Source organism: Globicephala melas, chromosome 3 (genome assembly GCF_963455315.2).
Source record: "Globicephala melas chromosome 3, mGloMel1.2, whole genome shotgun sequence".
NCBI classification, from domain to species: Eukaryota; Metazoa; Chordata; class Mammalia; order Artiodactyla; family Delphinidae; genus Globicephala; species Globicephala melas.
Genome location: NC_083316.1, coordinates 13,895,204 through 13,919,992, shown reverse-complemented (window position 1 = coordinate 13,919,992; position 24,789 = coordinate 13,895,204). Strand labels below are relative to the sequence as shown.

The 24,789-nt window shown below is 44.2% G+C and overlaps 1 protein-coding gene across 2 annotated transcripts in view; it reads left to right on the top strand.

The window, feature by feature from the left end:
* Positions 1–24,789, top strand: part of RETREG1 (reticulophagy regulator 1) — a 131,625-nt gene that overhangs the window by 87,579 nt on the left and 19,257 nt on the right. Inside the window, exon 1 of one of the 2 annotated variants that reach the window (XM_070045128.1) lies at positions 6,235–6,386. The exons of the other annotated variant lie outside the window; for it this stretch is intronic. Coding sequence (XP_069901229.1) covers positions 6,352–6,386 — 35 coding nt within the window. The 5' untranslated portion in view covers positions 6,235–6,351. Of the gene's footprint in view, positions 1–6,234; positions 6,387–24,789 lie in introns of those variants that run through there. 2 annotated transcript variants of the gene reach the window in all.

The following is a 24,789-nucleotide window of genomic DNA, read 5'->3' as shown; positions in this document are numbered from 1 at the left end:
TGGTTTGCTTATGTTGGCTTCGAAGGAATTAGAACCACCTCCATCTAATGCCCTCCCTATTTAATTAATTTAACACAGGTTAAGATGTCTAGTATTCAGTGTTGTATGGGTACATTTTTAACAGCTGGCTCGGGGTGAGTACGGGATAGCAGCTGACTTGTAGCATTTGCCAATTTTCATGCTGTGGCTGGTTGCAGACTAGCTCCTTCACAGCACTGAACGTGGAGTGGAAAGAGGTTTTCAGTCAGAGGCAGCTCTGGTGCACCACAGCTAGTGGGTGACAGAAATACAGAGCCGCCTCGACTTACAATGGGGTTACATCCCGATAAACCCAATATAAGTTGAAAATGTCGTTAAGTCAAAAATGCATTTAATACACCTATGCTACTGAACATCACAGGTTAGCCAAGCCTACCTTAAACATGCTCAGAACACTTCTGTGAGCCTACAAGCGGGCAGCATCATCTAACACGAAGCCTATTTTATAATAAAGTGTGGACTGTCTCATGTAATGTATTGAACACTGTACTGAAAGTGAAGAACAGAATGGCTGCCTGGGTACAGAGTGGTCGTAAGTGTGTGGATTATTGATTCTTGTCATCACAGGGCTGACCAGGAGCTGAGGCTCGCTGCCACTGGCCAGCATCACGAGAGAGTGTCGGACCGCATCTTGCCCAGGAAAAGATCAAAATTCAAAATCCCAAGGGCGGTTTCTACTGGTGTCACTTTCACACCATCATAATGTGGAAAAGTTGTAAGTCGGGCACTGTCTGTATAGGTTTGGAATTCTGGAGAGTGTGTGACTAGCAATACAGATTTGGGCGTGGAGGTCAGAGTTAAAATTCTGGGAATAGAGAGATTTCCTAGAGAGATTGTATAGCATGAAAAGGAAGGTGGTCAATGTTGGAACGCCAGGACTGTGCTCTCAAAGAGTGGTCCCCCCACCCCCCACCGGCCCACGAGCAGCATATTGGAAGCAAGTTCATGACCCATCCCAGACCAGTGGAAGTAGAGAGTAGCTGAGGTTGGGACCCACTACTCTGTGTTGTTTCAGGTTTGGGAAGGCCTGAAACACCAACGCTTAGAGATCACCAACGCTTAAGACTGAAGAGTCAGTTAAGACTGAAGAGAGACACTTAGATAGACCAAGAAGGACAGCTGAGAGGAGTGGGGCTGGGCACAGAAAGTGGAGTCTTGGAGCCCAGGGTGGAGACAGTGTCAAGATAAAGGGAAGCGGGCAGCCACGTAGGGCCCCACGAGGTCAGGGCAGATTAGATGGAAAGTAGACATCAGCTGCATTTGAAGAGCATCGTCAGGGCCGTGGTAGGGGCAGCGGGTAGGCTGTAATTGGCGAGGAGTGAGTTGAACGTAGACCCCTGGTTAGGACCTTGGGCTGTAAAGGTCAGACAGAGGTTTGGGACTAGAAGAACATGTATGGTCAGTGGTGGGGTTTCTGAAAAAGGCCTGCATATGTTTGTGGGCTGAGGGAAAAGGTAGAATTTGGGAGGTCAGGAACTGGCAAGAACAGGCTGGGATACCTGGTGGTTTAAACCAGAGATGAGAGGAGGGAAGGGAATCAAGAACTTGGGATGCAGCCTGGCCTTGAAGAAATTACTTATGGGCTCTTGTCTTCGGAGGCCAAAGGGAAGCAAGGGTGGGAGAGGGTTTTGGATGGAGAAAAGCGGAGGCCAAGATATGGAGGGAGAAGATACTCAATGGACTCTTCTCGGTATCCATTAACTGTCCTGTTAATTGCCTTCTGTAATTTGTACCCCTTTCCCTTCTGACTAAAAGTGATTCTGGAAATGTTTTTGAAACAATTGGTAAGATTGTGTTAGCCAGTGAGCTCTCAAAGGAACTTCTGTTTTATGTCAAATTTAGGCCAGTTTCGGCAGAAAAGTAGAAAATTGAAGCTCTAGAGCTATACAGGCCAGTGGAAACAGAATGCAGGCTACATATATAATTGTATATTTCTAGCAGCCATGTTTAGAAAAAGTAAACAGAAAGAAGTGAAATTAATTTTAATAATACATTTTGTTTAACCAGTGTATCCCAAATATTATTATTTCAACATGTTATCAATATAAAAATTGGTAATGAGATATTTTACAGTCTTTTTTCCTATTCCATCCTAAAATTCCCAACTAGCCACATTTTAAGTGCTCAATAACCAGGTGCTGCTGGGGGCTACCATACCAGACAGTGACCCTCTGAAGGGGCCATACAGTTTGTAACACTGAGTGCTAGTTTAAAAAAAATTAAAATGTGCCTTGTTCTTACGCGGTGACAAAGACTCTCTCTTTGACCAAACTAGTCAGGCTCCTCTGAGAGCTCATTTCCACCTAGGCCCTTCCCTTGGGTATGTCCTCAGGAACCCAGTTTTAGCAAGAAATTTGTCAAGTCAGTTTATCGAGAATCCTCCGCCCTTGATATTTGATCACCCTTAATATCTAACCAAATCCCTCATGTCTCACCATCCCCTAGGTAATAGCTGATCAACCTGGCCTAACTTCAGCAAGAATTCTGTTAGGTCAAGGAGTTAACCTACCCCTCTTAATAATTTTCTCTCCACTAACGAACCCCACCCATTTCTTAGCCATTCATGCTAATATTGCCCTGTAACCTGCAATAGAGGGAGGGTCCCTCGTCTTGTCTCTGGAAGTTCCAGAGCCTCAGTCACCGCTGCTGTAGGAGAGATGGAAATAAACAAAACTCTTAGGCCGATGATTGTGTGAAGAGAAAAAAGGGCATTAAGAGAAGTGGACATTTAGCTTTGAAATGGCAGTTATCTTCTTAGGCCATAATACTAATTAAAACTGCAAGAGAAAATAGAAATGTTCACTTAAAGTATGCTACTAAAATTAAATGCATACAAAGCTTGAAAGAGTATGGGTGTAAGAGAACGTAAACCGCGTACGTGTCTGGCCGTATGTGTGCACTTTGGCCAGAACGAGTGGGTTCTGCTCTCGGTTCGGCTGGAGGGATGAAAAGAGCCCTCCGCTCCTGCACTGGAGGCTGTTCCTGGCTCTGTCCCCAGCAGGTCACCTACCTTTGCTGGGCCCCCGTTTCAGCGTCTGAAAATCTTGGATGGCTTTCGTGGCCCTCAGGGTCTTTCCCACGGCTCTATTCCGTGAGTCCTTAAATTTGGGATGCCCAGTGGTCAGGGATGATGAGGGAACCCTTGGCACCCTAAACCCCCCGCCGGACCGAAGGTGTCACTGGAGCGAGGAAGCCACCCACTGTGTCCTACACCTGGCTTTTGTGATCTGTGCCATCCTGTTTTCCCTCCTTGTCCTTGGGAATTTCAGAAGTTAACACAAACATATCTAAAGGGGAATTTATGGTTGGAGCAAGTAATTTTAAAATGCATGAAGACGTGCTTAAAGGAAGTTTTTTGGGTTTTTTTTGCGGTACGCGGGCCTCTCACTGTTGTGGCCTCTCCCGCTGCGGAGCACAGGCTCCAGACGCGCAGGCTCAGCGGCCATGGCTCACGGGCCCAGCCGCTCCGCAGCATGTGGGATCATCCCTGACCGGGACACAAACCCGCGTCCCCTGCATCGGCAGGCGGACTCTCAACCACTGCGCCACCAGGGAAGCCCTAAAGGAAGTATTTTTAAAGGAAATATTTTATGGTAGTAATGGGTAATTCATCTCTCACACCGATCAGTTAATTGTCCTTTAAAATTGAGAGGCAGGTTTCAGGGATACAGTAGTCTGGTCTGTAGTCATCAGCAGCTAAGTTCAACAACAGCGGTACTCAGATATTCAAGAAGTAGTATAAGAGAAGCTTAAAAGAACAAAAAAGGTAAAATTAGTGGGATAGGATTGTTAGAACTGAGAATTAGATCATAGAATTAGCATTGTTGTTGGTCAAGTGAAATAAAGGTGGTAAAATATTCTCATGGATAATATTTTCAGCGTCTCAACTTTTCACTCCATTAGGCCTGGAATTTCTAACAAGACAGCACATTGCTCCAATCCTCTGAGAGGCTCGGGCACACCCTGATCTTCAGAACTCTGCTTATGACTGTTTTCTTTCAAGGTCAACAGTATTTGAGTTACATGTTTGAGTATCTGCAGCAACTTACTCTTAGACTTTGAAGTCTAGAACTTTAGCTCTTGTGTGGAATATTAAAGAATTGTCGCGAATTGCGACAGGCATGTGCTACAAAATAGCTAACAGTGCCTCAGAGAAAGATAATATTTGTTTAGACTCTTCAATTTTTTAATGCTCCAGAAATCACTTTAACACATATAAATGTAAAGTATATTGAATATAGAGATATTGCTAGGATTAGCTATTACTAATCTTGTGACAATGGAGCACACATTTTAAAAAGAACAGTGGAAGGGTAAGCTGGGACAAAGTGAGAGAGTGGCATGGACATATATACACTACCAAATGTAAAATCGATAGCTAGTGGGAAGCAGCCGCATAGCACAGGGAGATCAGCTCGGTGCTTTGTGACCACCTAGAGGGGTGGAATGGGAGGGAGACGCAAGAGGGAGGATATAAGGGGATATATGTATATGTATAGCTGATTCACTTTGTTATAATGCAGAAACTAACACACCATTGTAAAGCAATTATACTGCAATAAAGATGTTAAAAAACGTGTATTGTTTCTTTTTTTAATGTTTTTATTTTTTATTACTTTTAATTTTTATTGGAGTATAGTTGATTTGGAATGTTCTGTCAGTCTCAGGTGTACAGCAAAGTGAATCAGTTATACATATACATCTATCCACTCTTTTTTAGATTCTTTTCCCATACTACTTTACAGAGTATTCAGTTGAGTTCCCTGTGCTATACATTAGTTATCTATATATTATCTATATTAGTATAGATATATTATATCTATATATTATCTATATTAGTTATCTATTTTATATATAGTAGTGTGTATATGTCAGTCCCAATCTCCCAATTTATCCCTCCTCCTCCCCCCCCTTTCCCCTTTGGTAACCATAAGTTTGTTTTCTACATCTGTGACTCTATTTCTATTTTGTAAATAAGTTCATTTGTACCATTTTTTAAGATTCCACATATAAGCAATATCATATGACGTTTGTCTTTCTCTGTCTGACGTACTTCACTCAGTATGACAATCTCTAGGTCCATCCAAGTCGCTGCAAATGGCATTATTTTGTTCTTTTTTTATGGCTGAGTAATATTCCATTGTATATATGTACCACATCTTCTTTATCCATTCATCTCTTGATGGACATTTAAGTTGCTTCCATGTCCTGGCTATTGTAAATAGTACTGCAATGAACATTGGGGTGCATGTATCTAAGAAAAGTATATTGTTTCTTAATAATTAGATCTTGCTTACAGCCTTACTTGACTTTCCCAATCAGGAAAAAAAAAAAAAAGATTTCAAGTTTTTCTGCAAAGTTTTCAGGTTATATTCCTAAAGGGATCTCAGTAATGTTTCGTCCAGCTTTTTTGAAAGCAAGAAGTGAAGCGATTTTCATCCTGCTATTAGAAGTTGCAGGGAATGAGGGTACCTGGTGATTGATGACTCATTCGTAATGACGGGCCAAGCTATCAGAACATCTGAGGCCCACAGCTCGGCCACATTCCAATGTCAGGCTGGTCGCTGATGACAGAGGGAAGTCCCTCGGAAGAAACCGTGTCGCCCAGAGGAACACATGGACTCATATCTGTGTGCTCACTTCAGAGTGGAGACATCTAGATGACCCAAAGGAAGATTTTCTAACACAATTGTTTGTTGGCATTTTCCCCCTTCTTGTGTGAGTAAGGGATCTTTTTGCTGAGTGGCTAAGCATTTCCAGAACAAACAAACCTCTCAGCTCTCGCGGTCCTGCCCACTTTGCTCTCCACCCTCCAGCCCCTCCTGCGAGTTGGAGACCTGATAGCCCAGGCTGAGGTTTCAAGCTCGCCGCCCTTCGGGGGTGCCTTGTCATGCCAGGAGAAAGCAGGAAATAGAAAGGGTAGGCTGGCTTAGGTGAGGTCATCCCGGTAAAGGTTAATAGCTGGGTGGTGACACCTCCTCACAGGCCTGGAGCGAACAAGCGGGGCAGCTGAGCAGCGCTTGCTCCCAGCTGTCTGTCACGGTCCTGGGAGTAAGAGGTGACCTATTTATTTTTAGCAGGGGACAGTCATAATAACCCGGCTCCTAGCTTCATTCAAGGCAGGCCGGGGCTTCGGAAGTTTGTAAACACCTACTTTCTGGGTAGGGGAGGAGTGCTTTACTCCAAAAAGAAAAGAACTTGACTACTGGGGTTTTCCCCGCCTGGTAGTCATTGTTAGCGTGGAGAAGAAGCTATAGTAGCACAAAAGTGCTGCAGCCTTCTCCACTTTGTTATTGTTTTCAAAGGGCAGAAATGCCTGAAGGTGAGGACTTTGGATCAGGCAAAAGGTAATTATGATCCACATTTACTTTTTCTTGAGTCTATTTCATTTGCTGGTTATCTTTCTAAAAACTACTGTGACTAATTTAAAAGGTAGTTGAAATTAAAATTTAAAAAGGAGTGCAGTCCCTTAATTCCAGGAAATAGAATTTTCTTTAGCGTGAAGAGAGAGACATAAAATGAACTGAATATACCCGTAGAAACATATGCCAATAAGTGTTTTTCTTGAGTGAGGAAGTGGCGGCCCGAAATTATCAAAAAGTGTTTCTTCCTACACCCTGTAAAGTCTACTTGAGTTTTTTGATGTTTGATTTTTAACTTCAGATGGTAGTTGTTAGAAATCTAAGCTAGTAAACATTTTGTAAATTGTTTGCATTTTAAAGACTTGAACATTTCTAAAGGTTAATAATTAGACCAATATACCCGTTTTGGTATTACAATACTTTTTTTTACCATAGATCTTATCTTTGAAAATGTGATCATTGGGCCCCCATATGCAGTACATTAACTGTATTAATGTTTTATTAATATCTGGCTCTAAGAAAGGGGGATAGAGATGGGAAAGGAAGCAGGAAGTTATTTCTATTAATATGAGCACAACTTGTGTCCGTATTGGAAGTTTCCATTTCTAGCCCCATTGCTGTGTTAACAAAATTTATATAAATCGGTGTCATTGGAATTCTAATTAGGGCCATTGAAATTCAGATATGAAGATGTAGAAAGAAGGTTGTTTAAAAAAAGGACAAGAGGGGGCTTCCCTGGTGGCGCAGTTGTTGAGAAGTCCTCCTGCCGATGCAGGGGACGCGGGTTCGTGCCCTGGTCCGGGAGGATCCCACGTGCTGCGGAGCGGCTGGGCCCGTGAGCCATGGCCGCTGAGCCTGCACGTCTGGAGCCTGTGCTCCGCAACGGGAGAGAAAAAAAAGGACAAGAGGTTATTGCCAATTTTATTGTCAAAGAAAGTGGAAACTGGTAACTCTCTAGGAACAGGAATACCACAATATTTTTTTGTCCTTGTATAAGCATTCCTTTTCAGCCATGGTTGTATGGTGTGTTTGTGTGTGTGTGTGTGTGTTGACTATAATCAGTTGTAATCATGTCCTTAAAAGCTACCTTTCTCTTTAGTTTTCTAGTTTTCATTTTCTTCCAGATTCCTTCCCCATCCATCAAAGGGGACGTTAAGTTCACATTTAATTGAATAATGAAAGAACTTTCTATATAAAATGAGACATTAAATCAAGTGCTTGAAGATGGCATTTACACAAGTGCCTAGATCTAGGACATGGACTAACTAAATAGTTGAGAAAACACTTTCAGAGAATTTTAGATGTCAGTCTTGGTTTGAGATGATGGGTGATCTCCCAGTATTGTGTGTTTCCCCCTCATGACATTTGAACATTTCTGAAAGCAGGACTTTCTCTTTTTCACTTTCCATCATGGCATTCCCGCCAACTCTCTGCATAGAATTTTGCACAGAATAGGCACTTTTATAAATACTTGTGAATGGAAAGTATTTATAAACCATTTTAACACCTGAAGTAAGCATCTAGGGGGCCTGATCATTTTAGAGACTGAAGGGAGAGACTTGGCAGACGTGTCATAAGGGTTGCCTTAATGAAATGGAACATTCCCACAGTTAAATTAAATCATAATTAATTGTGGATAATTATAAACATTTTGAACAAGTAGTTCATGATGTAAACTAAACAAAGTTTTTTTCTAAGAATGTTTTACCGGTTACAAGATAAACAGACAAGAAGGAGAATAAATAAATAAGTAAATACACACACACACACACACACACACACACACACACTATACACATATCTAATAATAATTATTATTACCAAAGACTCATAACTTGCTGAAAGTGGGAAATGCCCTCTCACTCCTTCGAAGTAGGCTGCCCCGCCCCCCCTTTTTTGTTCCGGTGAGATAACTCCCAGCTCTCTACAGCTGGTAGTTTTCTATGGAGTATACTTTGCTTCATACATTTGTTTGTTTGTTTCCATATCTGTGCAGAAAGTTAGAAAGGGCACCCCAGACGGGGGGAACATTTAGAACCAGGCTAAAAGTAAAATATTACATTTGAGAGGGAATTTTCCTCTTGCTACATCTGAGATTACGTGCCATTGGACACGTCCTTCGGTGCCACATCTAAAAGAGGAATAACTATTATTGTAAGCCTCGAATCTGCTGGCCAAATGTGTTTTTCAAGCTTGATTGCAGGCGGTTCTGGGTGAGTGCCACATTCAGGCTTCTTCCTGTTACTTTAGTCCCATTTTGGAATTTGCTGAATCAAATTGCTCTGTAACGGGCAGTGAGCAAAATCTGAAATTAATCAGTGGAAAGCAAATGACGGGAGGCTCCGTTAGGGTATCCGGGTGCGTGCTTAGGGCACCTCACGGGCTGGCTGCTTCGTGTGCTGTGGTCCAGTGGCCCCGACGCACCGTTTCATATTCACCAAGTGGACGAACGTGAAGACAGCTGCCTGGGGGGCCGGGGGAGGCTGAGGAGAGGCCCTCCTTCTTGCTGTTTATCTTGTTGCCAGTAATAAACGCTCTCGGTAAGAACCTCCAAAGACTCCGCGCCAGTGTCATGGTCAGGAGGTGAGGGAGAGGGTGTGAGAGAATGCTGTTCTGACGCCGGGAAAGGAGGGCAGAAAGCCAAGCAGGAAGCATCGGGTGCCAAAGAAGAAGGAAGAAAGTAGGGGCCGCGACCGGGGAGGCAGACAGGATCAAGAAATACGAGGAGAATCATCCCCTGGCCAGGGGCCTGGCTCCCTTGGTTTCTCATCCCGCCTCCCACCTCATTTTGGACCCCACCTGGGATGCAGCAGGTGGGCCCTGGGATGTCTTCAGTAGCCCGATGTGCGGTGGCGGGGGGATGGGGACAGGTGAAACATCGTCTAGTCCAGCTGCCTTGAAGCGGGTGGACCCCAGGCTACCTGGACTTAGGAGACTGTTACCCAAGGACAGTGTGCAGTTTTAGCATTTAAGAAGCAAAATGTTGGCTGCTAATGCAGGGCTCTCTGAAGCTTGTTATTTGACGTCTCATATAACATAGTAAAGATACAAAAGTTTGAAAAAGGTCACTGAGCCTTTAAAACTAACTGTGTAACAGCAGTCTGGGCTGCTCTGCCCTGCCCTGGAGTGGAGAGGTTGCCCTGTATTTGGGCTCTGGATGTACGAAGGGCTGTTGTATTTAAGAAAACCAAAGCTCTTTAAAAGCACAGTAGCCATGGGGCTTCCCTGGTGGCGCAGTGGTTGGGAATCCGCCTGCCAGTGCAGGGGACACGGGTTCGAGCCCTGGTTCAGGAAGATCCCACATGCTGCAGAGCAGCTAGGCCCGTGCGCCACAACTACTGAGCCTGCGCTCTAGAGCCTGCGCACCTAGAGCTGGTGCTCCAAGACGAGAGAGGCCACCGCAATAAGAGGCCCGCACACGGCAATGAAGAGTAGCCCCCGCTCACCGCAACTAAAAAGAAGGCCCGCGCGCAGCAACGAGGACCCAACGCAGGCAAAAATAAATTAATTAAAAAAAAATGTATTTCCATTAAAATTAAAAAAAAAACAACACAGTGGCCTCTGTAGTATTTGGAAATGGCATTAGCAATCGCACTGAATTATAGTCTTGGAAGGTTTAAAAGAAATTGATTTAAATATATTCTTTAATCCAGATGTTTTAATGATTCAGGTTGGCCTGATTATAGGCTTAATTTCACCTTGTGGGTGAAGCCTATGCTTTGATAATACTATTTCTTTCATATATAGAGTGAGGCTAAGAAAAGCCTCACAAAGAAGTCTGACCAGCACGCCCAGCTCAAGCTTTGTGTGTCGGGACGTTCGGTCGAGATGATGGGTTCCCACAAACAAGCGTATTTCAGCTTTCATAGGCCTGCAGAGTCCTTATGCTGCCGTTGGTTTTGAAATAGGCACAGAGAGGCGAAGTGAATAAGTAAGCCTGTGCAGACAGACACGTGTATCGTTATACGGTGGCGATGCAGGAGGTGGGCTCGACACCCAGAAAGGTCAGTGTGGTCAGCACACAAGGAGACGGGAGAGGCTGGCTGGAGGTGAGTGGGGGAGGTGTATGGGGACCCCTCATTGGGCCTTGCAGGCAGTGGTGTGTTGGTAAATGTCTAGCAACCAGCTCTCTGCTCTTTGGCAATCGTTGATTTCTCTGGTGTAATTACATCACTGTGGTCAATTTCAGGCCACCCACATGAGGTCAGTGAAAGCTGGGTTCAGAAGATGTGGGGAAAACTGGTTCTTGCAAACCCACAGGGGTCAGCCCCAGAACCCAAGTGACGTGGACTGGTGCAAGAGTTTGTGTTTAATTCTAAGTGTGCTCCATCTTCTTCATTTATGTATCCCTAAGGCATACTAGACCTTCGGGAAAGGTTTGTCGAAGGAATGAATGATTTCTTTTTCTTCCACCCTCTAATATGGTCATGGAAAAATCTGTCTCAGGCATAGACAGTGTTTACCACTTTTGAAATCCTACTTTGATCCAGGTGGGCTAATATTTGAAATTGATTAAGAGCATGGAGAATAACACAGTCTATCCTTGTTGCAAGAGAGTGTGTTTAGTGTGAGATATCTTAATCACCAGTTAACAAGCAACGTGCTTTCCAAACCCTTGTGGCTCCCCAGCAAACTTCTGGTAATCAAGCCCTGTTAAAGCTCATTTCTATTTTATCAACACAGGGTGACTAATTCTTTGCCATCCCTAAAATGTGAGGAAGGTGTCTTTGCTTTCCAAAGCCAAAGGAGGGCTGCAGCTGCTGTGTGGTGGGCCACGGAGAGGTCTGTCCCAGGGCTGCCAAGAGAAGCTGTCCCTGACAGAGGGACAGCCCACTCATGCAGGTGGCCCTACTCCCAGCCTTTGGTCTCTTCGTGGGCAAATCCATGTCTGGATCCACTTGGTGTCTCCTCATTATGGAAATCTGAGTCCCACAGAAGGTATGTGAGGGCACAGGCTTGCTTACCTGAGGGTCAAATCTCATACACAATGGTGTTTTCCCACTAAAAGGTGTTATGACTGTCCATTGGGGGAAACAAAAATAGTGTAGAGAAAAATGAATATAAAGAAGAAAGGATCAAAATAAATAAAATAAAATTCAAGGGAAAAAAAAAAGAAGAAGACAGGATCAATTGTAATCTTACTACCCTAAAAAAAGGATTATTATGTCTTGTCTTCTAGTACTTCTTTGGACAAATTTTCTTGGCAATGTTACAATAATTATATATGATACATACAATTTTGTATGCTGCTTTTTCTTCTCATAAGCATTTCCCAGTGGCATTAAACATTTAGGGAGCATTTTTATTTTAGTTTAGTTTGTTTTATTTTATTTTTTTATTTTATTTTATTCTGACCACGCCCTGTGGCATGTGGGATCTTAGTTTCCCAACCAGGGATCAAACTTGCGCCCCCTGCATTGGAAGCATGGCGTCCTAACCACTGGACCGCCAGGGAAGTCCCCTGGGGAGCATTTTTAATGCCTACAAAATATGCTATCCTTTGGATTTTTCCACCTATATTACTATTACTCTATGATTCCAGATGGTTTTGCCACTTTAATTTTTCTCATTAGGGGAATCATTGCCTCAAAGGGTATGAAGTGTGAGCTGGTAGTTTCCTAAGGCCTGGGTCCAGAAACTGGCCAAGCATCATTTCTACCATGTCCTGTTGCTCAAGCAGAGAAAGAATACAGATTTGAGGGGAGAGGACATGAACCCCTTTTTTCCTGAAGAACGTCAATGAATTTTGGGGCTTTATTTTAAAACTGCTAGAGAGGGGGGCTTCCCTGGTGGTCGAGTGGTTGAGAAACCACCTGCCAGTGCAGGGGACACAGGTCCGAGCCCTGGTCCGGGTAGATCCCACATGCCGCAGAGCAACTAAGCCCATGTGCCACAACTACTGAGCCTGCGCTCTAGAGCCCGCGAGCCACAACTACTGAAGCCCACGCACCTAGAGCCCGTACTCTGCAACAAGAGAAGCCACCGCAGTGAGAAGCCCGCACGCAGCAGTAAAGACCCAACGCAGACAAAAATAAATTAATTGAGAAAATAAATAAATAAATAAAACTACTAGAGAGAGAAAAAAATGTTTACTATTTGTTTTTATAAAATTTTATCACATTGTTTGGAAGGATATTGATGGTAAAACTTACCATCTGGCTCCTTCTCCTGTTTTTAAAAAAGCTTGCAGACCAGTGACATCTCTTCCTAACAGAGGAATGCTCCAGGGGTCTTGATGAATATACTTATTTATATAGAATAACTTCCTAGTTAGTTGAAGCTCACGTCTTTAGGCATAAACACCTAACTATTTTAACTATCCTGTAGAGTGACTGCAGACATGGTCTGTGGAATGATGCAAAGCTGTTTCCAATCCTGGCTGCAAATCCCAACCTCACCATTGACTAGCTGGGTGGCCTCTCTGAATTTCATTTTGTTATCAATAAAATGGGGATAATAATACTTCCTTTATAGGTTTGTCCTATAGATTAAATATGGTATTCCACATTAAATATTTAGCTTAGTGAATGGCTCATAGTAAGTCCTCAAAAAATAGTTAATAATAATACTTACATAAGTTATACACTTCCTTAAGCAGCACAGAATATATGACAATACGGAGGATATTCAGTATGTGCAGTCCATCCACTCTCTACATGGTGGGCTCAACCACGGGTGTGTACAGAGTTGGTGCATTCCTGGTTTGGTCTAGATGGTCTGTTTGCATAGGGCCACAAGGGGTGTGTGTTTGGTTCACATTGTTTTGATCCTTCCTGTAATTGATTTAACCCAAGTGAGCATGGGTGTCATGCCAGTGACGTGTGTTGAGTCAAAGTATTTACTCCTTCTCTGGGGAACAAGGGTGTCTGCCCAATGCATCCGACAGTGAGCTGAGTACCCACAGGAGGGAGTTCACGGCACATGTTGTCTCTTGTCTAATTGGTTTGTTTTAATCGTATGGGCACCGTGAATCTGATTTAGCCATTTGGAGGTAAAATTACAGCTCCCTTCTAGATAGTATATGGGACCCTCTGGATACACTTCTGTATGCCCTTCTTCCCCTGGGCTTTCCTATTTTCTCTCCCATCAGGCCTTTTAGCCTCGTTCCTTTGTAGGGCCATCACCCCCGTGGTGGTAGGGGACGTGTACAAGGCATCCAGCTGAGAGAGCCAGTGGGGGATTGACGTCCATCCCAGGCTCTACCCCCAAGCCCTGTGCCCTCGTGAGGGGCTGCACCTCCTGGACAAGGTGCACCATTTTGTACAGATACATCCTGTGGACTAATAGGCTCTGCTCGCTGAGGTGTTTATTTTATCCCTGTTATCTGTGTACTTTCATAAGCGACCTCAAACCCTTTCTGCACCAGAGTGAGATAAAGTGATTACCAAGAGAATAACCACGGCTAGCAGGCAAATCCAATATATACATCTGTATGAAGAAACAGAAAATGAAGTGTCCCACTCACCTAGTTTTAAACTTAAGACAAGGGAACAAAAAGCGATTCAATTCTAGAGAAGGTCAGTTATAGGTTGGAGTTAAGGTGAAAGAAATTCAACGCCTCCATTTTGTGTTTGAGAAAATGGGACATCAGCTTGCAGTGTTTAAAGAAAGGTTGCTTTGAAAATCAGAAATTGTCTTCAGTAATCACACTTCTCTTTCAACTAAAGTCAAGGGATTTCAGTTGGTTTCTGGGGCTGGTTGGCCACGTGGCAGCTTAGTAAGAATGTATAATAAGAACCAGCCAAAAGTCAGAGGAAAGACCTTCAGGCAGAAGTGAGTTAAAACTCTGTTTATGTTTCTTCAGCCATTCTTGTGAAACTGCCAGTGAACTCTGGATAGGAAGATAGACACGACCTCCTGGGGGAGTCCTGGCTTCTGGCTTTTTGGCCAGAGTAACCTCATCTCATGCAGTGTTTTGCGAGTGAGATGATCAGGCAGGACGTTTCTACCTGAATTTTTTCTGATTTCTCTCTCATCCTCTCCTGCATCCGTTCTCTCTCTTATATCTTTCCCCTGGTGCCTTCACACCAGGAACTGCTTTCTTACCCGTGGTACCCGCCACCTCTGGATCCCAAGTCGGCAAAGGCGAGGGGATAAACCAACACATGGCAATACTGCTAGGTCACAAAGTGTCCTGATGCAGACATTGGGAAACAGTGGGGTAGGGAGTGTCCCGGCTGTTCCTGGGAGACACACACAAGCTCAGTGCTCAAGAGGACAGATGTGTTACCCTTGGGAGGAGGCTCCCGTGAGCCTTCCAGGCCAGAACACAGTGCCCCCCCGCCCCCCCACCCCGCCAACAGCCTGATTTTTGCAGGATCAGCCTGGCCTGGGCGTGACTGTCACCCACTGGGACAGTGCCACCGAGGGCTATTAAAGGCGTTGCTCTGTGGCTTCAGCAGCATCTGGGGAGGGATCGTCGGACGCAGAGTCTTCCTCTTGGAGGGGGGCTGCAGTTGTGAGTGCCTGATATGGAAAGAGGTGAGGGGGAGGCCGGACCCCCAGATGCCTCCTCTCCCCCATAACTGTGATTTATGACGGGCTGCTCTGTTTCCAGGGTGGAGACTGGTCCTCCAGAGCTGGGCAGACACCCACCTGTGGTAGTGCTTAAGGGGTGTCCCATAGTCATTACCAGCGTGACGCAGCCTCTTTGCTAGCTGTAAACAGAGGGAGTGGCTGTGCACCAGTAGTATCCCGTGACTCCGGAAGTGACATCTCCTGGTGGGGTTTTCGTTGAACCCTAAGCAAGTGTTTTATTTTTGAAAAGAGAACAAGCGCATCTATCAGTGGAGCGTCTTCACATTATGCCTCTAGGAATTATGCCTATAAACTTCGTCTTCAGACAAGATGAGGGGATTACAAATGTGTTTCTATAGTTTTGGGAATCACTCGTGTCTCCTACTGAGAGCGTTCTATGCAGGGCTCACTAATTAGGGGTCATATGTATGTTTAAACGGGGCTCCCTTCTCTAAGAAATGAACTCAGTGTTTCTGGAGTAGCTTGTAACGTGAGTGGTGGGTAACCTTCCTTCCAAAGTAATTAAACTGAGCGTGAATTCTAAACAGTCGTAATTTCCCCGTTTTTTAATACTTGAAACACTTCCTTTTAGAAGCGTATTTGTTTGTATGAAGGAAGACTTTGAGATGTAGATTTCGTAAAAAGGAATATACACATCAATAGATTATAAACCCAGAATTAATCGACATGCTTGCTGAAACAAGAAGAGATTTGCTCAGTAAACTAAGATACGAGAAATGCTGGCAGCGACAATAAAGGAAGTACTTGATAATCCCTTTTTGGGGCACAGCAGAGGGGAACATGGGAGACGGTTTGTTCCCTAAGTGTTGAAGGTTTGATAGCAGATGACGTCTTTCTTTCTTGCCAGCTCCTATAAACTGGAAATGGTGCCTGGAGCTCTCAAAGGGTTGTGAGGCCTGGTCAGGAAGGTTCTGGAAAGAGTGTGATGGTCTGCCATACCTGGGGAGGGTGGAGTGCTTATGTGGGTGAAGCCCACTGCACTAGGGTAAGAAGTTGGGGTGGGAGGTGGGAGGGGTGGGGTATAATCTTTGTTTATTTAGATAAACTTTGAAAAGACCCTAAAAGTTTTCAGTGACTTCGATGGCACCTTGACTTTTCCCCCTCCGTTAGATACCAGTGTTCTGAAGCTTGAGACCTTAGCAGCTCTACCCAGGACAAATCTGAAAGTTAGGTGCCTTTTGCTAAAACCTGGGTAAACTTTGAGGGCAAGGACTGTTTTAAGATCAGAGGAAACCTTTCTCATTCTAATACTTGACAAGTCAAACCTGGCATACAACAGCTTCACCAGCAATGTGACAGGAAATTGTGTGCTTACGTTTCACATGTTATTGGCAAAAGGACTGTTTTTCTAACCACAGGCTTGGGAGGCTGGTGGGTTGGAGCTGGAAAGACCTGGGTTCAAATCTGGGTTTTCTTGGTCGTGTCTGCTTTCTCATCTGAAAACGGGAGCATTTTACCCACCTTGTCCGATTGTTGAGAGGATTATAAAGCTCCGAATGTAGTTCCTGGCCCTTGGTACGTGCACAGTAAGTGAAAGGTGTCCTTAGACTAAAAGCTCTTGGAATGGTTCCCGGTTGGCTTGCTGGGCTAATCAGTGATCCCCGTCACCGCTGTATAACCACATGGCTGAAGCCCATGACACCCTGAACCCAGCAGGTCAGTGCAGCCCAGAGGCCAAATCCACCCCACAGCCCGTTTTTATAAATCAAACTTTGTTGGAACGCTCTTCCATTTGCACGTTGTCTGTGGCTGCCCTCAAACTGTAATGGCAGAGTTGCGTACACGGACTGTATGGCCAGCAGAGCCCCAGATATTTGCCCTCTGGCCCTTTAGAGAACACGTTTGCCTCCCCGCTTCCACCATTTGAGTCATGTGCTTACTGAGTCAGAGCGTTCATTCTCAAATCTCTTAAGGCCCGTTGTCATTGCTACTGTAATTGCATAATTTTAATTATCAATTATGTAAACTGATGAAATAAGAGATCAAAAGGAGTATTGTTGTGGGAGCGTCTACTGGTTGTTCCCAAATACTCGACTTCCTTTCCTTCGATAGTAGAATCTCAAGTTTCAGCCCGATGATGGCCACCAGCAATTGAATTACATGTCCTAGGTTCCCTTGCAGCCAGGTACGGCCGTGTGACTACATTCCAGCCAGTGGGAGGTGGGTGAAAGCTTTGCATGCAACTTGCAGGCCATGACTTCAAGGGAGAGGGAGTGCCCTCCGCTTCCTTTTTCCCCTCCCTGCTGGCTGCAGTGGTCCATGGGATGACTGTGTGATTCGAGAATATATGGAGTATTAAGATGGAAAGAGCCTGGGTCTTCAACATTATAGAGATCCTGTGTTAGCCCTGGACCACTATGTTCTGCTGTCCATGAAGTGCTCTCTTGTTTAAACCCATCACTTAGACCTTTGACACAACGGGCAAACTTATATCTTAATACATACAGTTGTTTATCCCTAAGAAAACTGTCGAATGTATTAGAATCAGTAAGGGCCAGTTGCTGGTAAATAGTGCTTTTTAAAAAAAAGTGGAGAAACAGCTGAAAAGGTAGGTGGGGGATAGGCATAAAAATTGAGAATGATCCTTTATGTGGGTTGTTTGATTCGTCATTAAATTCTTGCTCCTCTTTAAATAAATGAAACTAGAAATCATGAGTAATTCATGGGGATGTGTTTCATGCCAGAACGCCAATCTTTGTTGCAAGCCCTAACTCAACTGGAACTTCTATAACTCCCGCAGCACGTATTCGTAAGTTAATATTTATTGGATTGAGTTGACTGCCCCAAGGGTGTACTGCTTGGTTTCTTAGTCTCCAGTCAGCATTCAGGTTCTACCCTGAGTCTAAGAATATTCATGTCAGTTACTCATTAGTATGGTTGAGAATTAATCACCTACACCAGCCCAGATAAGGGAATAGGAAAGTTATCTAATGCTGAAAAAACAGCTTAAAAGTGACCACTGTTTGCAATGGATGAAGATAGACTGTGATAGCTCTTTTAAAGCCCATGATGAGGGCTTCCCTGGTGGTGCAGTGGTTGAGAGTCCGCCTGCCGATGCAGGGGACACGGGTTCATGCCCCGGTCTGGGAGGATCCCCACATGCCACGGAGCGGCTGGGCCCGTGAGCCACGGCCGCTGAGCCTGCGCGTCCGGAGCCTGAGACCCGCGTACCGCAAAAAAAAAAAAAAAAAAAAGCCCATGATGAAAATCTAAGAAAGGAAGTTGAATGACTGTCAGGTAATTAGGCCTTGACAGGTAGGAGTGCCCATTGTTTCTGGTAAATTTGCCTTTAGCTTCTGACCTCCATCTCTTTGGTCTCCTGCTCTACTGTTTCCAGTGAAATCACAGGTCCCTGCTTTGACCAAACACAGAATTTCAGGGGTCCAACTGACTGAGCCTACAGAAGGCAGGCCAGCTGGGCATCTGCCCTGGCCTTGCAGTCCCCAGGGCCTGGAAATCCGCAACCCATTGTAAAGGAAAGATCAAATTCCTCATATGGCTTTAAGTTTCTCCATTACAGGACCACAGATATTGACATTTTACATCTTTAATACCCTCACAGCCTCAGAAAATGGAAGCAGACTGGGCCTTCTCAGCCTATTAGGAGGTCTGTTTGCTGGGAACCTCTTTCGGCCTGAGATCTGACACTTTGACATCAGTACTTGAAGGATCACTGAGAGCTGCTGGCTGAGATTCTCTTTCCCATCAGTACCACCAGGGATGTGTTAAGGGATATTGCCAGCTTCAAGTATTCCTCTCTCAAGTTCATATCAATTTCTAAATCAACTCTTTATAGGAGAAGATAAATGTTTATTTCATAAAAGTAGAGGACATATTTAGAGTTTTCCTAAATTCAGCCTTTTAGGTAAACGTGAGTGGATTATAAAGTCCTTGAGCAGAAGGCATCATTGATTATCGAATCCAGCAGCAGTCAACCCGGGGCCCATGGACCCTCTGAATTCCCGAGGTATTTTGAAGGGGGCCATTATCCAAAAACAGTTACTATCCGATCTGGTCCAGCTCCTTATTTTATAGACTTGAGAAACCCGAATTCCTCCTGTGGACCAGTCAGAACAGCCTCCCAGGGACTTCTGTGGTCGCCGTGCCACTGATCTGTGGCATTCTTTAGCATAATTTGTTTAAAGAACATTAATTTCATTTCCTCTTATGATTCCAAAGAGTCAATTCAGAACAGAATTCACAGAGTTGGTTCATTCCTGGCCTCTCGGACTATATAATCAAAGTGAACTGAATTTTTAAGTGAACCTAATCATCTTCTTAGCGTCTGGGGTGTCTAGTGGCTGTGGTATGTAGAGGGATCACTCAAGTCATGTTGTCACTGGATAGTTTTGTTAAAGATTACATAGATTAGAAGGTATGGGCTTTGTTTGTAAGAGAAACAAAGGCAGATATCTGTCTTTAAAAACAATTACCTTTTCTAGAACCCAACATTTTGATGAGCCATTTTTTCCATTTCTTGAAAATGCATGTGGTAGCATGAGCTAGGGGAAAAAAAAAGCAAGAAGAATATACATAATAAATTAAGTTCTGATCAAAATACAATTCTAAACCTAGAACATCTTTCAAGACAATGATTAAAAGATATCTCTCTCTGTCTTTCGGTGAATGTTTGTTTAAAATAGTCATTGTGTTGTTTAAGTATAGGTGATTTTCTTTGACCATCTGGCTCCATTGGTTCCCTTTTGGCTGTGGTCAGTTCCCTGAAGACTCATTACCTTTGTGGCTCTCACCTAGGCTGATGAACTCACAAGGGGCTCAGGATGAAATATTTCGCACCACTTAATTGATCTCCCTAACTGGGTGGAGACAACCCTTGGAAGGTCCAGGCCCAGTTAAATGCCATTTCACAGTACTTTTGTCCTTGTGGTTCTAGATGGTTCTCACATGGGAAAAGTATTGGTTTGGCCAAAAGTTTCGTTCGGGTTTTTCCATACCATCTGGCGGAAAAACCTGAACGAACTTTCGGCCAACCAAATAAATGATTAAGGTTGATCAAAGAGCTATTTCATCTTACTCTATAGGCTCTTATCAAGTCTGTTTCATGTTAGTAGATTATCGTGTCGGGGAGGAAGAAATTTTCCCCTACCCTTCTAGGTTCTTCTGGCTGGTGTAAGAATTAAATCGGCACGAGAAGATTAACAGGAGAAAAACAAAAGTTTAATAGCCTGTACACATGGGAGAGACCTAGGAGAACTGAGTAACTTTCCAGAATGGCCAAAACCCTCACCTGAACTACCGTCTTCAGCTAAAGACAAAAGAGGTGTTGAGGGTAGTGGTCTGGAACTTCAAAGGCTAGGAAGGCAATTGACATGGAGGTAGAAAAGCAAATGTTTGGTAAGTAAAGGTTTGCTGGGCCAGGAAGAGACAATGGGACACAGAGTGGGCTCTGATCTCTAGGTCCTGCTGAGTTTCCCTCACCACCACACTCAGCCCATATTCCTGGCAAATGTCTCTGCTGCTAGCTTGCTTCTTGGAACAAGCCCTCTATCTGTTGATACATTATTTTAGGCAGTTAGGGGGAAGGCCAAAGTTTCTTCCTGAGTTTTTTGGGGCCTTGATTGTTTTCACCTCGAAATAATATGCATGCCAAAGAGACAACTTGGGGTGGCAAATTTTGCATCGCTACGATAGAGTACAAGCAGAACATGGGATAATAATACATTCTATGTGTGTATAAAAACAAGAAGGCATTTAACATTTTACCGACTAGCCAATCCAGTAGACAGCGACCTAGAGGGAGAGGAGAAAGGGGTATGGATGTAACCGTGTGCCCCGGAGAGAGCTGCGGGAGTTGTGAACACACAGGCACTTGCCTAGGAGATCTGATTCGGTTGTCGGCGGCTTCCTGGAAGTGGCTAGAAGACTGGGCAAGCAGATGATCTCCAATACGCCGGCTTGGCAGTTTACACGTACAGAAAGCGCGTGTGGCAGCCGTTAGATTCTCCTGAACACCACGGACAGGAACTTGGACTCTGGGGGCAGGTGTGAGTGTCTGCAAAAATGAAGGAGGATGGGGGAGATGGCAGGCACCTCTCTCACGGGCATAAGGGTCAGCCTAGATCATTCCAGTCTCATTTACTTTCACTGAACTTCACAGCACAAGGGAATACAAATTTTTAAGAAAAAGTTTTCCTGAGCGAATTTATAATGTGAGTGGAAGTGAAATGTCGGAGGAACTCTTTAAGTAAGTGTTTGCAGGAACCCCTTCAGTCTTCAGGTATAAAATACACAATGACGGTTATCAAGGTGGTGAGAAATGCACTGAAGGCAACTCCTTTTTAGTTAATTATCAGCCAGATTTTTATTGCTGTTCTATGTGTATGAGAACGTGGGGGAAATGCAGTCCCGTAGAAGCCCACTCTCTAAAGCAGACAGGCTCTATTAATTACTTTTCAGAATTTTGTTTTCCTAAAGAAACTATCATTAGGAGAAATACGTTCTTTTGAAATTTGTCCTCACTCCGTAGCATCAACCACTGCACACCCTCCCTGGGCAAGAGATGCCTCCTCGGTAACCTGTGCCCAGATCCACTTCTCCCTTGCCTCCGCACATACTCCTTTCTAGCTCGTGCCCTCCCCGCTCCCAAATACATCCCCACCTTCCCGCCATGCTGCTGTTGAGTATTACATAATTTACCATTAAAACATGCAATAGGGCTTCCCTGGTGGCGCAGTGGTTGAGAGTCCGCCTGCCGATGCGGGGAACACGGGTTTGTGCCCCGGTCCGGGAAGATCCCACATGCCGCGGAGCGGCTGGGCCCGTGAGCCCTGGCCGCTGAGCCTGCGCGTCCGGAGCCTGTGCTCCGCAACGGGAGAGGCCACAGCAGTTAGAGGCCCGCGTACCGCGAAAAAAAAAAAATGCAATATCCATACAATAGCTTATTGTTAAAACTCTGCTTTTGAGGGAGGCCGAGGCCCAATTTAGCAAGCAGTAAGACATCAGAATGCGATTCTCATTGTTTTCTATGACTGACAGCAGGGATCCTCTTGGTAAGGGTATGTTCCTTTAACAGTCACCAACATCATTCACCGGCTTTGAAATGAAGATAAATGGGAGATGCAGTCTTTAAAGGACTAAGGTGGGACTGTGGCCTATACTTTAACAGTGTAGCATTTTGAATAAATATCTCAATGACTGATAGTCACTGACTCCAGGTTTGCCATATTCCAAGGTACTGCCTTCAACACAAAGGCTGACGACAAATTCTCCCAACAAAATTTAATTGGCCTTCATTCAAAAAGCCCTCTGGAGGAACTTTATCATCGTTCAGTCTGTTTGGGTTGTATATACCTGTTCCAGCCCAGTGTGATGGGTAAGGTCTCTCAAAAAACAAAATGAGGAACTATATTGTTAATGAAAAATTTTTGAACCATAAGCAATACGTTCTTCGGTATTGTCACAGAAGCTTAGGTTTCATGTAACTAGGCCAGAGGTTAAAAAAAAAAAAAGAGAGAGAGAGAAAAAGGCAGGGAGAGGACATTTCCTTTTGATTCCAACTGCAGTAAATCCTGGACGGTACTTCATTGGAAATTGTGGATCCCAAACAGAATGCAAAAGAAAGGCTTATATCTGAATTAGCAAACTTGCCTTACAAGAACAATTTCTGTTTTCCTTGGGGAGTGTTTCCTGGTTCTCAGGTATTATCTGTCCTTCGGGGATAAAGTAGAAACCTTTTCTTCCCTCAGGGGTAATGATTAAAGCAAATCTCTGTGTTCACAAATGAAAGGGTGTTTAATCTCCTGCAGGTCTCAAGTAGGAGCTTGTTCGGAGCTGGTAATGGAATTTAAATTGTTCATGCCCTGGGCTTATGAAAGTCTACTTGTTGAAAAGTTAACAAAATTGAAAACGCTGGAAAATAACTTCTACTGGCATCTGTTCATGGAAACTAGAATCATACAAGAAGTAACGTGATGGGCAGCTGAGCGCCAGGCTTCCAGATGATCTCGGTGGATTGGGTAGTTGATAATCTCTGCACCCAGGGAAGTGGCAGGGCAGAGACTGAGGTGGAAGGAAGAAAGGGGCAGTTTCACAAAGTGACTGATCTCTAGTTCATTTGAGACTTGATATGAAAAGAACGAGAGAGCTCCAAATAAAACACCAAGTTGCCCAGAGGGCGGTGAGGCTCAGCTTCTCAGGGCAGGAAGAGCCAACACTCAGGTGGCGCCTCCTGGGGGAGACGTTGTCCACGTGGTTAATTGGTCTGAGAAAGTGAGAATTTCACATTGAGTGCTCTGTAATTTCTTAATCTTGTGTTTGCTTATTTAATCCTCCAGTTGACATATCTTATTTGCTTTGTCATGGTTCTAATTCTGTGAGTGAGTGTGCAGGGAAACAGGATCCCTGTTTCTATTTCGTTTCTCTGCCTACACACAATCACACGCGAACACGCCTGCACGCGGAGGAACACGACACGGATCCAGAGGATTAAAAACAGTTCTAACACGTCGCACTCAGAAATGTTCAAATCTGTAACTGGAGACTGACTGACCTTTGTAAGAAAAATTATGCAGGGGTTAATATCAACAGATATTCACTACCAACAGAGAACATGAGACCGTTAGTCACCAGCCCAGAATGACAGGGCGGTGAGGGCTCCCGGGCCAAAGCATATTTATAGGTAAGATGGGTGAAGCAATTGTTTGTCCCGGTTGCTAGGTGACAGCTTAGGTTATAGCAGATCCCCTTTTACAAAAGTTTGGGATGTTGACATTGTTAACTTTCTGTAAAATATGGTTTGCCTTCAATTTCCAATTCCTATGGATTAAAAATAAAATAAATTAGTGTAAAATAATGTATTTTCTCTGGAGGCACTTTGGCGGTTCTTCTAAACATCTTTGGAAATGGTTATTGCAATATGAGTTCTTAAGGATATGGAAAATCTAAAAAGTGACCAGAAAGGGGTGTGTGTTTGTGTGTGTGTGTGTGTGTGTGTGTGTACGTGCACATGTGTTTGAGAGGAAACAGCAATAGCTGAAAATACTCTCCAGTGGATTGAGGTCACCCGACAGGAACAAACAAGGGACTGATTTTCCCTATCCCGACAGAAGGATGGATGTTCATGGGGTTTCACATTCTGGCCAACTTCACAAGCCCCAGTCCGGTCTCCACGGGTCGCACAGGTGCTCGTGGGTCCATGTGAGAGTAATGTCTACAGAAGGTGCTGGGTCCAGGGATCTCCATGGAGAAGTCAGGCGTTAGGGCCCAAGTTTTGCCAGAAGGAATTCCACACAAAATACTAATTTCCACCTGAGGAAACATTTGATATAAATGAGTCCTATTTCTTGGTTACCTAATTTCGAAGGCAGTTTAATTCTGCATTTCCAAGGAAAAAAAATAAAACTATTCCATATAAGTGAAAGCTGGTTTCCAAATTTTTTAGACTTTTTGCCTATGATGTATTCCTACACATATAAAGGAATACACACTAATTACTGTGATAGGTAATGTATAGAAGCATTCGGCTAAGTGCATTAAAAAAATCAATAGAAGTCACTAAACTATTTTTGATTTGTTTTTCTTTGTTTGATATCTGTTCATTGTTTATATCCATTCCTTCATTCGATATTTTATGTGCCTTGTAGAAGTCAAGTTCTGTCAGCTGCTGAAGACAGAGCCGTATCTGTGAATCCGTTCAGGGCATTTAAGTCTCACGAGGTGTCAACATTACAAAGGAAAGTAACTACAATTGAAAAATTGCTACAAAAGAAAATGATGGGGCTTCCCTGGTGGCGCAGTGGTTGAGAGTCCGCCTGCCGATGCAGGGGACACGGGTTCGTGCCCCGGTCCGGGACGATCCTACATGCCATGGAGCGGCTGGGCCCGTGAACCA